The following is a 14424-nucleotide window of genomic DNA, read 5'->3' as shown; positions in this document are numbered from 1 at the left end:
TTAGCATTTGGTGGGGCTGGAGAGATAGCATGGAGGTAAAGCGTTTGCCTTTCATGCAAGAGGTCATCGGTTCGAATCCCAGCGTCCCATATGGTCCCCTGTGCCTGCCAGGAGCAATTTCTGAGCATGGAGCCAGGAGTAACCCCTGAGCACTGCCGGGTGTGACCCAAAAACCACAAAAAAAAAAAAAAAAATTAGCATTTGGTCTAGGACCAGGTGACCTGAAACCTCATGCCCCAAGGCTAAGGGATTGGTGAATGCGGGTCTGGAAGCTCTGCTGATTTTGGAAAGAATCCACATGGATTAGGGAGAGAAAACAGGTTCAGGAACTTCCACCACAGGCTTAGCTGAGAGCAGCAAAGATGCCAGCAGGCAGACAGGCAACTTGTGGAACCAAACCCCCAAAGAAGTCTCTCTGACCTGAGGTCTTTATTGGGAAGAGTAGGACTGCACCCATGGGTGGAGAACAGGTAGGGGTAGGAGACAAGCACATGCAAGAAGAATTATCCTGAATAAGGGGCTGGAGCAATAGCACAGCTGTAGGGCCACGAGGCTGACCCAGGACAGATCTCCGTTGGATCCATTTGATCCCTCGCATCCCATATGGTACCCTAAGCCAGTATCGATTTCTGAGCACAGAGCCAGGAGTAACCTTTGAAAGTCACCGGATGTGGCCCAAAACCAAAAAAAAAAAAAAAAGGAGAAAAAGAATTATCCTGAATAAGGTAAAAACCAGTTTCTCCAACACCCCACAGCTCCATAGCCCTCTCTGTGAAAATGTTGCATATCTGTGAGCTGTTTCGATTTTCTGACTAAATGTATTTGCTCTAAGCCCCTTGGCTGACAGGATTTTGTCCTAAGATCCTTCGATACTGGTTTCTTGGGGGTTTGTGTCCACATGGCCTCAGGGTTGCCAATCTCAGTAGGTCACTGAGTATGTGTGCTCTGTGAGCACTCCTGGCCCTGCTCCTGGGCTAAGAGGATCTGTGCTGGCTCCTCTTCTCTCAGGAGTGCGGTGGAGGTGGACCAGCAAGTCCGCATAGCCCGTTGCTGTGAGGATGTCTGTACCCACCTCGTGGAACTGTTCCTGGGGGAGGAGATTTTCCAGACTGCAAAGGAGACTCTCCAGGAACTTCAGTGCTTCTGCAAATATCTCCAGCGGTGAGTCCCGAGTCATTTATGCATGGGTAGTTTATATATAGATCATTCTTTTGGGGATAGACACTTTAGAAGTCTGAAAGGCTGCAAATCATGGGGGTGAGAGCCAGCACCAGCAAAAGGGTTGCCCCATTTCAGCAGATGGCCAGTGTGCTCACCTCACTGCTCGCACCCACTTCAGCTGTGCATACCCTCGAGTACAGTGAGGCAGCTTAGGGCGAAGCCATACTTGGGGTGCAGCAGACAACAGCCTGCAGTGTATGGCCAGTGAAGTAGATTGTTTGTGGAAAAGCTCTGTGGCCAGAGGGAAGCATGAAGAATCATACTGGCTCCTTGGGGATGAGAAGGCGGATGACTGGACTGCTGCATCTGTGGTGGTCAGGCTGGTCACGGGTGTGGGTTTATTCGCTGATGTGTGTCACGCATGGACTGGGTGCAGTGTCCTTGGTTGCAGAGTGGGAAGGGCGAGTGGTGGCAACTAGGAGCAGAGCCTCCACTCCTGAGAGCCTGCAGCGCTGAGCTGCCTACCTGGTGGCCTGGTCAGTGGCTGCTCTGAGGGGCTGAGCCTTTTCCTCCTCTTTGGGGCATGGAGGCCCCTGGATGTCGTGGCAGTGCCCACAGTCTCAGTGAGAGTTCTGGGCAGACCCCCTGCCAGTGTTTATATGCCCGATGACCTCTCATTAGCCTTTTGTCCCACACCCTTAGGCCGTGCACACTTCCCATGTGCCTGGTTTCCTTCTGGTCCTGTCCAGTGTGGGAGTTGTTGCTTAGAAGGGCCTGATCTGTGTAATGGGCGGGGGCCCGGGACCATGCTGTCTGTGCCATGGACACGTGCATGGACATGATGGCGGTGTTGTTCTGCAGGTGGAGGGAAGCTGTGGAGGGCAGGAAGAAATTGCGACGCCAGATGCAGGCCTTCCCCGCAGCACCTTGCTGTGTGGATGTGAACAACCAGTTGTGGACACTGGCACCCAGCGCAGAGTGCCCCATTGCTGAGGAGAACCTAGCCAGGGGCATGCTGGACCTGGGCCATGCCGGGAAAGTAGGCATCTCCTGTACCAGGTCAGCCTGTGCTTTCGTGTGTGTGTGTGTGTGTGTGTGTGTGTGTGTGTGTGTGTGTGTGTGTGTGTGTGTGTGTGTGAGAGAGAGAGAGAGAGAGAGGAGAGAGAGAGAGAGAGAGAGAGAGAGAGAGAGAGAGAGAGAGAGAGAGAGAGAGAGATATGGGCCAGCCGGGTGCTTTCGTGTGTGTGTGTGTGTGTGTGTGTGTGTGTGTGTGTATGTGCGTGTGCGTGTTGGCCCTGAGATGCTCTAGGTCCTGTCTTTAGATCTTTGCTCCTGGTTTTACTTTATCCTGGTCTTGGAGCCAGATATGCCGGTGGGGTGGAAGGGCTGCCCTCTCTATGGTTTTGCTGTTTTTTTTGTTTTGTTTTGTTTTTGTTTTTGTTTTTTCGGGCCACACCCATTTGATTCTCAGGGGTTACTCCTGGTTAAATGCTCAGAAATTGCCCCTGGCTTGGGGGACCATATGGGACGCCGGGGGATCGGACCGCTGTCCTTCCTTGGCTAGCACTTGCAAGGCAGACACCTTACCTCTAGCTCCACCTCGCCGGCCCCAGTCTTACTGTTTCTGAGCCTTCTGCCTCTGCTCTTCTGTCCTGGATGCTGCAGGAAGTCAGCTATGTGACTGTCCCCTTCCAGGGCTCCTAGCTGCCCATTTTGTGGGGTTCACTACCAACAGTGTTCAACTGGGGATCCCCAACAGGATATAGAGCACTGGAGCTCAAGACCTGAAGGCCCATATCCAAGCACACGCTCTGGCTTCTAGTGCCACTTCCTGGCCATTTCCTTGACTTGGTGCAGAGCTTGACCCCAGGGCTCACATGCAAGGCAAGTGCCTTCCGTGGACCTGCCTGCCCCTGACCTGCGTGCTGCAGCTATCTGCCCTCTGGGTGCCCGAGCACATGCGTCGCCTTCAGCCTCTGCTCGGCTCCCACCTGAGCTCTGGCTCTCCTGTGCAGACTCAGCTCTTCCTGCTGGTCTGGCCAGGATGTCGGGGAGTGTATGAGAGGTGGGATGGAGGGCTCAGGCATAGACCACAGCCTCTTGGTGCCTCTTAGTCACGAAGTCTATCTGGGACTCTGGGGACCTCCTGACCCTGCCACAGTCCTGACCTGGGCCTTGGGGTCATGGGTTTCCCGGCACAGCTCTGACCTGCCCAAGTCTTTGAGTCCCACACTTCGGTGCCAGCTCTTCCCTTTGCCCAGTGATTCGCTTTGGTGCTCACAGCCACCCTCGGCCTCAGAATCTTCCGTGTCCAACTCTCAGCATAGATAACATAAGCATAGATAAACATAAGCATAGGGCTTATGTTTGCTTGTTTGGAGATCACACCCAGCTATGCTCGGGTTACTCCTTGTTGGTAAATATAAAATATAGAGTTCTAAGGTTGGGGGTGGGCCTCCCTTGGCTCGGCCTGGTACCTGTAGCCCCTCCGGCCGGCAGGTCTGTAGGTTGCAGGGTAATGGCGGAGAAACGATCCCATGGCAATCAGTTGAAGTTTCAGGAGATACTCAGCTTTATTTCAGGGCCCTAACCACCATGTGCATTTCTCCGCTTGGCTTTTTATTTTCGGGCCACACCGTTTGATGCTCAGAAATTGCCCCTGGCTTGGGTGGGCGGTCCTTCCTTGGCTAGCACTTGCAAGACACCTCACCTCTAGCACCACCTCGGTGGCCCCTTCCCTTGGCTTCTAAGTTAAGCTTTTTTTTTTTTTTTGGGTTTTGGGTTTTGGGCCACACCCGGCGGTGCCCAGGGGTTACTCCTGGCTGTCTGCTCAGAAATAGCTCCTGGCAGGCACGGGGGACCCTATGGGACACCGGGATTCGAACCAACCACCTTTGGTCCTGGATCGGCTGCTTGCAAGGCAAACGCCGCTGTGCTATCTCTCCGGGCCCTAAGTTAAGCTTTTTTAAGCAGCCTCCTTCAACTGCCTTCCATCCATCCTTGCTGCGTCTGCCTCTCTCCCCTCCCCATACAGCCCTAGTCTTCCTAACAGCAGTCCCCACCCCAGTGTGGGTTGGATGCTGGAGGTTGAACCTGGATCTGCTGTGTGTCACAGACACGGCCTGTCACTTCCTATCTATTCTTGTCTGCCAAGTGTTACTGGACTTGATGAGACGCAGAGGCAGTCATCGTGCTGGAAATCACCATGTGCCCATACTGTCTCCTCCATACAACTATGACACACTCACACTGTGGTCTCTGGACTGGACTCTATAGGTTGCGGTGGCTCAGGAACAAGACTGCCCATCAACTGAAGGTGCAACACTTCTACCAGCAGCTGCTGAGGTGTGTCGTGTCTCATGTCCATGTCCCCTTCACCCTCCCGCCACCCCGACTGCTGCTTGGCTCACACTTATCTGATGTTTCCACAGCGATACAGCATGGGCACCTCTGGACCTCCCGTCGCTTGTGGCTGAGCATCTCTCCGGGGCAAAGGAGAACATGTTTTGGAAACTGGTGCTGATGTTGCCGGGAGAAGAGCAGTCTACAGGGCATCCTGGCAGGTCAGGGGGCCCCTGGGAGAGCAGCGTAGCTGATCTGAGGGTGGTCCAGGGGAGTCAGGATGGGTTCCTCTGTGGGGTACACTCTCCCACTCAGAGGGCACTTTGGTTATTGAGTTTCTGCTCTGGGTCCTAGATTTGTCAACACTGCTGCTATAGCAGCCAGAGGAGAGTGGTCACAAGAGCAGCTGGGGGAGATGTGGTCACTAGGGCCGTTAATTTTTCTGCTCCTGACTAGACAGTATATATTTTGCTTCCTCTTTATGAGGGTTGGATTTGGGGCCACGCTTGGCTACTGGGGTGGGTGTTCTTCCTGGTGTTCAGGAAACCCTGTGTGGTGCCAGGGATCAATTCAGGTCCATCACAAGGAAGGCAAGAATCTTTAGCTCTGTACTGTCTCTCCTGCTCCTCCCCATTTTTTCCTCAGGAAATTCTTTTTTTTTTTTTTTTGTTTTTTGGGCCACACCCGGCATTTCTCAGGGGTTACTCCTGGCTGTCTGCTCAGAAATAGCTCCTGGCAGGCACGGTGGACCACATGGGACACCGGGATTCGAACCAACCACCTTTGGTCCTGGATCGGCTGCTTGCAAGGCAAACACCGCTGTGCTATCTCTCCGGGCCCTCAGGAAATTCTTTGGGTATTTAAAAAAGAAATTCAAAGGATGGATACAATGTCCTAGCCTATAGGCAAATCATTTGCAGGGTCTCAGCTGCTGGCAGATAACCGCACAATTTGTGCTGATAAAATCACGTTCAGTGTGTGGGCCATTGGTGGCGTGCACTGGCATCATTGTTAAAGCAACTGTGCTATATCACTCTTCTTACTTGATAGCTTTGCTGAGAAACAGTGTCACCTGACTTCATAGCCTTGTCTGAATGGCTTTCACTGTATTCCCAATATTGTATGGCTTTCACTACCGTCTGATTCCAGAACATTCTTTTTTGTTTGTTTGTTTTGTTTTTTGTTTTTTTGTTTTTTTGTTTTTGGGCCACACCCGGCATTGCTCAGGGGTTACTCCTGGCTGTCTGCTCAGAAATAGCTCCTGGCAGGCACGGGGGACCATATGGGACACCGGGATTCGAACCAACCACCTTTGGTCCTGGATCGGCTGCTTGCAAGGCAAACGCCACTGTGCTATCTCTCCGGGCCCCCCAGAACATTCTTTTATCTAAAATATCCCAGGATGTAGAACTAGGACAGTGGGAAGAGCACTTCATTGCATGTAGACTACCTAGGTTTGATTCCTGGCACCCTTGTTGAGTCCCTCAGCTCAAGTGATCTGTGACCACAGCCAGCAGTAAGTTCCAAGCACTTTCTGGGGTCACTCCTGAAAATACAAGAAACAAAAATGAATCCTCTCTGCATTGATGTTCACTACTACTGTCCCAGCCCTAGGGGTCTCCTGATCTGTGTCTACCCTCTGCCTCAGTGTCACCTGAACTGTGTCCGCAGGTCCTGCAGTGTGGGATCTTCTCTGCCAGCATATTGTCCCTTAGCAGGCACCTTGTTTTATGGGCTCATTTAGGTTAATACCTCCTTCGCTTTTTTTGCTGACTAATACTCCTTTGTGTGAGTATATCATGTTGTCTTTATTTGCTCAGAGGCATTTGGATGGTTTCTGTTTGTTCAGGCTGCTAAGAACATGGTGTGTTTGTGTGTGGCTGTCTATTTGCAGTTCCCTCAATTCAATGCTAGATTGTTTTAACACTTTGTTTTGGGGCCATACCTGGCAGTGTTCAGCGGTTACCTCTGGCCCTCTACTCAGAAATCACTCCTAGCAGTGCTCAGGGATCCATATGGGATACCATGGCTCAAACCCAGGTTGGCCACGTGCAAAGCGAATGCCTTCCCCTCTGTCCGACTACTCTGGCTTCTTATTTAACACTTTACAATAAGCAAATCCGTTCCCCTTCCCATCCTAAGTGGGAAAGTGTTCTCACCTATTACAGGCTGGCCTGTGCCCTGCTGCTCCCCTTGCTCCCTGACCTTGTGAGCACAAGCAGGTCTAGGAGAGAGGAAGCCATAAAGTTCCTTTCCAACACAGCTGATCACTGATAGCAGGCCTGGTCTGGCAGGCCTTCAAGAATCCACCTTGCCAACTTGTGGACCTGAGTTCAAGTCTCCAGTGTCCCCTGTGCACTGATGGCTGAATTCTGGATCTGCAAATGCTACATCCCAGCCAGGGTTATGCAGTGCCTTGCCCCTGAATGAGCACTGCAAGCCGAGGGCAAGTGGGGGCCCCACTGGCCTTCCTCTGCCCTCACACACACAAGTGAGTTAGGGGCACAGCACCCAGAGTGCCAGCCTCAGTGAATATGTGGCCAAGTGTGCTGGCGCCTTGGCCTCTGTGGGCCCAGGTGAGGCACCAGGTGGGGGCTGCCTGTGCATGCAGCCTGCACAAAGGGCGGGAAGGAGATGGGTTGTGGTGTTTCAGAAGTGAGTGAAGACTCAATTAAGACTCCTCTTGGGCCCGGAGAGATAGATAGCACAGCGGCGTTTGCCTTGCTAGCAGCCGATCCAGGACCAAAGGTGGTTGGTTCAAATCCCGGTGTCCCATATGGTCCCCCGTGCCTGCCAGGAGCTATTTCTGAGCAGACAGCCAGGAGTAACACCTGAGCATGGCCAGGTGTGGCCCAAAAACAAACAAACAAAAAAAAGACTCCTCTTGTGATTTGATGATGCCATTTTGTTTGAGAGTGTCAGGAGTGAAAGATTTGTCTGTTAAGACATGTATCTAGAACTCAAGCACTAACTTCCTCCTGTTGCACAGCACCTTTGCTTTTGCTTCATACCAACTAATTCTGAATGCCTTCCTTTTGCCAAAGCAACCCAGAACAGTTCCTCACAGACATGTATGAGAGCTGGGGTTCCATCCCTGGCATCCCCCAGAGAGTAAATTTAAGACCACAGCCTGTTCTGTTAGATTGTACAGCATATAGAGGGTGCCTGCTTGCATAGGGCCAACCTCAGTCTGACCCTGAGCCCTGTCAAGAGCGACTGCTGGGCAATGAGCCAAGAGTAAGCCCTAAGCCCTGCTGGTGTGGCCCCAAATAGGTCCACATGACTGTAAGGGTCAGTGGGCCAAGACTATTCTCCTAACTTCTGTCCCTGAAAGTTGCCGTCGTTCAGATTCAGAATTCTTCAAGTATTCTGTCAAATCTTTTTTTCCACAGAATTTTAGCAGATTGGTTAAAGGTCAAGTTCATGGGAGATGATGGATTTGGGGACGACCCTTGTGGGCCTACTGATGGGATCCAGACCCTCACGTTGTTTAACACTCTGAGCAGCAGAGGGGGCCAGACAGTTTCTGTCAGTGTGTGCATAAAGGTGAGTGACAGCCACTTAGTATGTCCACCATACTCTGTTGGGCCATGAAAGTACGCTGAGGGAGGGACCAATCCCTGTTTTCTACCCCCCCACATCCCTGTTTATTCTCCTTTTATATACTGATGTGTGTCCCTGCTCATTCTCCCTACTGACAAACACACACACACACACACACACACACACACACACAAACACACACACACACACACACACACACACACACACACACTTGTGCACATTCTGGCTTGTTCTTCCTGCCCGTATGACTCCAGTGATGCCATCATATGATGCTGCTGACATGTCTGGATTTTCTGTCCTTTTCTCTGTTGGGGGCCATGGGCTCCCTGAGTCTGTCCTTCTATCTGGGATTGTGAAAATCACTTGGTGCACTGGTTCTGGTCACAGCTATTACCACAGGTGGGGGACATGATTGTCTCTGACCCTGCCTGCCTTCCTTCTTTTCTTTCTCTTGAACCCCTGCAAGAGAGGTGTTGGGTTTCCATCATCCTCTGAGCCTGGATCTTGTTGTCTGACCATTTTATTCCTGTTGTGTTCTGGGAGGTTTCCTTGGCTGTCTTATTCCAAAGAATCTTGAATTTTTTTTGATTAATTTTTTTAAAAACTTTGCCTTTGGTGCTACACCCAGCAGTGTTCAGGGCTTACTCCCAACTCTGAACTCAGGGATCATTTATGGCTTGACTCAGTGAACATATAGGGTGTTGGGGATCGAACCCAGGTTAGCTGAGTGCAAGGCAAGCATTCTACCTGCCTTCCTTTTTCTTACTCTGATTAGGTTTTTGTTGCTGTTTATTCCTTCTTCCTAGTCCCATATTCAGCAGTGCTGGGGGGCTGCTCTTGAGACTTGCTCTTGGCTCTTGGTAGGTCATGCTCAGAGAATCGTGTGGTGCTGGGATCAGATCAGATACTTGTGCTTTCTCATCTGTTCTGGGTTTCCCTCGCGCTCCTGATCTTGCACTTCTATGTCAGTGGGTGATGTTGCCCCTTCTCTGTCTGTGCCCAAGCAAATCCTCACGCTGGGATGCAAGAGAGTTCCATCTCGGAGAGGCTATCAGCCCCTGGCTCTGCTTGCTTTGCTCCATTTCGGGGAGGCTATGTAGCCTACTGCTAGCCGGTGGCTGTTGCTCTGGGCTTGGTGAGGTGCCTGGGTGGTGCCTCAGGTCAGCTCAGGCTGTACTTTGTGGACACTGTCAGTGGGTGGACAGCCTACTGCCCTCTATCTTGAAGCTGCTGGGCCTGGGTGTTCTGTTTGGGCTCTTGTGTCCTGCAGTCTATGCCCTCAGGTATGGCTTCCCTGGCCTAGCCAGTAGCTATCCCAGTTCTACTCTGCCTTTTAGAATCCTGTGGTGCCGCTGGACTGTCCTCCCCTCCTGTCTCTTGTCATCACAGTCTGGTCTGTATTTCAGGGAGTTGCTGGGCTCTGAGACATGAGGCCCGCTTAGTTCGACGGGAGCTGGAGCCTGGTGGGCAGCTCTCCTCACTTATCGCTGACTCAGAGAGCTTCTGGCTACCGCTCACCACCATCTCCCGGTTGTGTCTCCCCAATGGTCTTGTTTCTAGGTATCCCATGGGCCCCTCAGTGACCGTGCCCTCGAAGCCGTGGAGACACAGAAGGGACTCCTGGGCGCCAGTGGGCTCCTGCTGCTGCTCCCACCCAGGGCGAGACTGGGGGACAGGGCGGCGGAGGAGGAGGAAGAAGACATCTCCCGGCTGTCAGCGTTGCTACAGCTCCAGCAGCTCCTGCAAGCCAAGCCCTTCCAGCCAGCGCCACCTCTCGCTGTCCTTGTCCCCAGCCCGGGAGGGGCCAGTCGCCAGAAGGCAGTGGAAGATGGTTTGTGCGAGTAACTCACCAGGGTGCACCTGAGTGGGTGGGCCGTGCCAACGGCGTGTGTGTGTGTGAGGTGGGTTATGTTTGGGTGCCTAGAGCACCTGTCAATCGACTGTCCTCTCCTCTCAGGTCTCATGCTGCGGGATCTGATATCCGCTAATTTGATTTCGGAATTTTCTGTTCTTGAGATCCCGGAGTCCGTCAGTGATTCGCAAAGCACAATCAAGGTAATTCACTTCACTTTTGAGGAAGGAAGGGGGGATCCAAGCGGTGCTCGAGAGGCTGAGGGGATGCCTCCTGGTGATTTTTTTGGCCAACTGAGCTGCCAGTTCACTGCAAGGGCTAACCTGAGGCCAACAGTTTCTCCCATTCTGTTCTCTTGAGCTTAGTACATGTTAGAATTTGGCTTCTTCACTTGGTATTTTTGACAGATACTTTTAAGTCAGAGCAGAAATCAAAAGATAAAACATAAGACACGACAAATAAAATAGCCCATGTAAATATTTTCAGCATTGTTCTTGTTAGAGAGTTAAACTGAAGCTACTCGTCTCTTGTCTGAGGGTTGCAGGTTCTCCATAGGCCTGCACCGACAACTAGGAAGGACTCAACGTCTGCAGAGGGCCCTTGTGGCGCATGCTCTGTGGTGTCAGAGTGTGTCCTGGTGTGCATAAGCTCCTGGGTTTGAAGAGGAAAGGAGGAAAGTGTCTGCTGCAAAGCAAGGCTGTGTTCTAGGCAGATTGGGCCTGGTGCCACTGTGCCTGTGGAGAGAGGGCAGGTGGGACTGAGGACTCAGCATTCCCTGGCCCCACAGTGGGAAATTGCTGGCTGCAAATGTGCATTTCCCATGCCTTTCTCCTCAGGTATCGGAGGCCGTCCAGTGGCTGCTCTCACGCTGCCCCCAGGCCTTGGACCTTTGCTGCCAGACTCTGGTCCAGTACGTGGAAGATGGAGTCAGCCGAGAGTTCAGTGGCCGCTTCTTCCACGACCAGCGGCAGCGGCGGCTAGGCGGGCTGGCCTCACAGGAGCCTAGCGCCATCATTGAGCTCTTCAACAGTGTGCTGCGCTTCTTGGCCGCACCTGTGTCCTCCGAGCAGCTCTGTGATCTGTCCTGGCCCGTCACTGAATTTGCCAGAACTGGGGGTAGCCAGCTGCTGCCTCACCTGCACTGGAATAGCCCTGATCACCTGGCCTGGCTGAAGCAGGCTGTGCTGGGCTTCCAGCTCCCGCAGATGGATCTTCCGCCTCCAGGGGGTATGTATAAGCTCAGGTTGGATGGGCTCGGGACAACCACAACTGCCCCCTCTTCTTGCCCTCTGTTCCTTCCCAGGCTCCCACACCTGTTTAAGGGACCAGCAGGTAGGCAGCGGGTGAACTGCTGACTCTTCCCCTCCAGCTGAGCTTGTTGTGATCAGCCCAGAGGGTGGGAACAAGTAGGTGGAGAAGCGCAACACCCAGGCCCTTGTTTTCTTCCCCATGGCTCAGGGCAGCATCTCCTCAACATTGGCTCCTCTGAGCCTCAGTTCCTTGCTGAGTCAGCCCAGTGCTCCTGGGTGGGCTGGGCTGGACACTGGCCTGGGCTGCCACTGTACTTGGGTTGGCATGGCAGAGTCTCTGAGGCACCCAATGTCCAGGATCTTGGGCAGGGCAGGAAGCTCCTGTGAGTAGAGCTCAGCTCAGACTCATGCTCCAGTGAATGTCTAGAGGGACCAGCAGCCTCTTTTGTGTGTGCGAAAGCAGGCTTGCCACAGCATGGCGCGTGGAGAATACATGCTGTGTTCAGTGGCACCTGATCCACTGCCTCTCCCTAGCTCCCTGGCGCCCCGTGTGCTCCATGCTCATCCAGTATGCTGCCCAGATCCCCAGCTCTCACCGTACCCAGCCGGTCCTCCAGTGCCAGATAGAGAACCTACTCCGAAGAACCTACTGCCGCTGGAGGAGCCAGAACCCCTCCATGGGTTGGGGTGCAGGACCTTCGGTGGCCGAGATCCCCTGGGACGATGCCATCGCCCTGTGCATCAACCACAAGCTGAGCGATTGGACACCCCCCAAGCTTCCTGTCACTCAAGGTACCAGTTTCTCAGTGCTGTGTGGCTACATATCATGGCTTTTCTGATCCAGTTGTAGTTGTAGCAGAAAAGAAATCTATTTGGAGATACACACACAAACACACACTGTAAAGTCATTTTTAAGTCTTCTTTCTTAGGCTCTGCCACTTACAGAGGTTTTTCCAGAGCAGTTTCAGACTAGCATACCTTCAAGAACTGGGACCAGTCTTACAGTGGGTTATAGTCCTCCTGCCTGGATCAAGAGTGATCTGGACTGGACACTGTGGGAGCACTGGGTGAAGACACAGGACCTATAGAATCTTGGGACTTTGATTAGGGGCCACACCCAGCAGTGTTCAAGGACTGTTCCTGCCTCAGGGCTTAGGGGACCAGGTAGTGTTAGATGACCTTATCTTCATGCCCCACTGCCTGCATCAGTTTGAGCCATTTTTTTTTTCAGTTTATGGGATTGAGTGGCTTTGATCCAAACAGTTTGTCCTGAAATCAGGTCAGATGATGGCAGCAGGCTCCAGGCTGGCCGAGAAAGGCCCTCACCATCCATCCATCCACCATCACATCTTACAAGGACTTTATGATTAATAATTAATGCAATAGGCAGTGATATCCTCACTTATGTTCTTGTTTGTCTTAGAGGCAGTGAGTGAAGATGGGCAGATTTGTGTATATTTTTTTAAAAATCATTTGAAGAACTACACCATTCCATCGTTATGGGAACAAGCCCGGACACAGACGCAGAAGGAGCTACAGCTACGCCAGGGGCGGTGAGACATGTGTCAGCGTGTATGTGAATGTGCCATAGCTGCAGCAGAGTGAGACCGTGACCACAGAGTGTGTGTGTGTACGCGTGTGCCTGTAACTGCTACAGCTGAACTCTACATGTGTGTTTGTGTTCCTGTAAAGGTACCACAGCTTCAGCAGTGAGACTGTTCAGTGTGCCTGTTTGTAAACTCTCTCCAGAGCACACAACTGGGATAAGCATTCCACACACTGGCTCCAGCCACGTGGACAGATTCTTTTTTTTTTTTTTTTTTTTGGTTTTTGGTTTTTGGGTCACACCCGGCAGCGCTCAGGGGTAACTCCTGACTCTGTGCTCAGAAATCGCCCCTGGTTGGACCGGAGCAGTGGCGCAAGCAGTAAGGCGCCTGCCTTGCCTTTGCTAGCCTAGGACGACCGAGGTTCGATCCCCCGGTGTCCCATGTCGCCAGGAGCGGTTTCTGAGTGCATAGCCAGGAGTGACCCCTGAGCAACACTGGGTGTGGCCAACAAAAGCAAAATAATAATAAATTAAAAAAAAAAAAAGTTAGCCAGGAGAGTCACTCCTATTTAATGGGCCCGGAGAGATAGCACAGTGGCGTTTGCCTTGCAAGCAGCCGATCCAGGACCAAAGGTGGTTGGTTCAAATCCCGGTGTCCCATATGGTCCCCCGTGCCTGCCAGGAGCTATTTCTGAGCAGACAGCCAGGAGTAACCCCTGAGCAACGCCGGGTGTGGCCCAAAAAAAAAAAAGAAAAGAAAGAAATCGCCCCTGGTAGTCATACGGATGCCAGGATTCGAACCACCGTCCTTCTGGATGCAAGGCAAACGCTCTACCTCCATGCTATCTCTCCGGCCCCTTGTGGACAGATTCTGTCAAACCCTGAGGAGCAGGAGAGTTCCTGGTTGAAATTTCTCAAGCAGAGAAAAGTTGACTCTTGCTTCATAAGCAGATGAACCGGTCCTTGAAACCTAACATGGCAGGGAGGCACACACAGGCCGAAGAAAGCCAGCAGTTCAGCTGAAGAGGAGCTTGGTTCAGAAATTGGGCTAGAGCGATAATACAGCAGGGAGGGCTCTTACTGACATATGTTCCCTGAGCCTCTAGCAGTGATCACTGAACAGAGAGCCAGGAATGAGCCTGAGTGCCACTGGGTGGGGCTCCCAAACCAAACTAAAAAGCCCTCTCCCCAAAGATACTTAAAAATATGTTAACACATAGGGGCTGGAGAGTTAGCACAGAGGTAAGGCATTTGCCTTAGACGCAGAAGGACGGTGGTTCGAATCCTGGCATCCCATATGGTCCCCTGAGCCTGCTGGGAGCAATTTCTGAGCGTAGAGCCAGGAGTAACCCCTGAGCGCTGCCAGTTGTGACCCAAAAAACAAAAAAACAAAAAAGGGCTGGAGAGATAGCATGGAGGTAAGGCGTTTGCCCTTCATGCAGAAGGGCGGTGGTTTGAATTCTGGCATCCCATATGGTCCCCTGTGCCTGCCAGGGGTGGTTTCTGAGCATAGAGCCAGGAGTAACCCCTAAGCACTGCCGGTGTGACCCAAAAATCAAAAAAAAAAAATGTTAATACATGGGGCTGGAGCAATAGCACAGTGGGGAGGGCATTTGCCTTGCGTGCAGCTGACCCAGGTTCAATCCCAAGCATCCCATATGGTCCCCAAGGCTGTCAGGAGTGATTTTTTTTTTTTTTTTTTTTTTTTT

At 52.2% G+C, this 14424-nt stretch overlaps 1 protein-coding gene across 1 annotated transcript in view; it reads left to right on the top strand.

The window, feature by feature from the left end:
• MCM3AP (minichromosome maintenance complex component 3 associated protein) overlaps positions 1-14424 on the top strand; it is a 41623-nt gene that overhangs the window by 19222 nt on the left and 7977 nt on the right. Inside the window, exons 16-25 of the mRNA XM_049785640.1 lie at positions 1009-1161; positions 2023-2220; positions 4438-4506; positions 4593-4724; positions 7896-8049; positions 9628-9898; positions 10025-10122; positions 10756-11146; positions 11704-11961; positions 12593-12722. Of these exons, the coding sequence (XP_049641597.1) occupies positions 1009-1161; positions 2023-2220; positions 4438-4506; positions 4593-4724; positions 7896-8049; positions 9628-9898; positions 10025-10122; positions 10756-11146; positions 11704-11961; positions 12593-12722 (1854 nt within the window). The remainder of the gene's footprint in view (positions 1-1008; positions 1162-2022; positions 2221-4437; positions 4507-4592; positions 4725-7895; positions 8050-9627; positions 9899-10024; positions 10123-10755; positions 11147-11703; positions 11962-12592; positions 12723-14424) is intronic.

Source organism: Suncus etruscus, chromosome 13 (assembly GCF_024139225.1).
Source record: "Suncus etruscus isolate mSunEtr1 chromosome 13, mSunEtr1.pri.cur, whole genome shotgun sequence".
In the NCBI taxonomy this organism is placed as follows: domain Eukaryota; kingdom Metazoa; phylum Chordata; class Mammalia; order Eulipotyphla; family Soricidae; genus Suncus; species Suncus etruscus.
The sequence above is the reverse complement of the archived record's forward strand: the minus strand, read 5'-3'. Positions and strand labels throughout refer to the sequence as shown.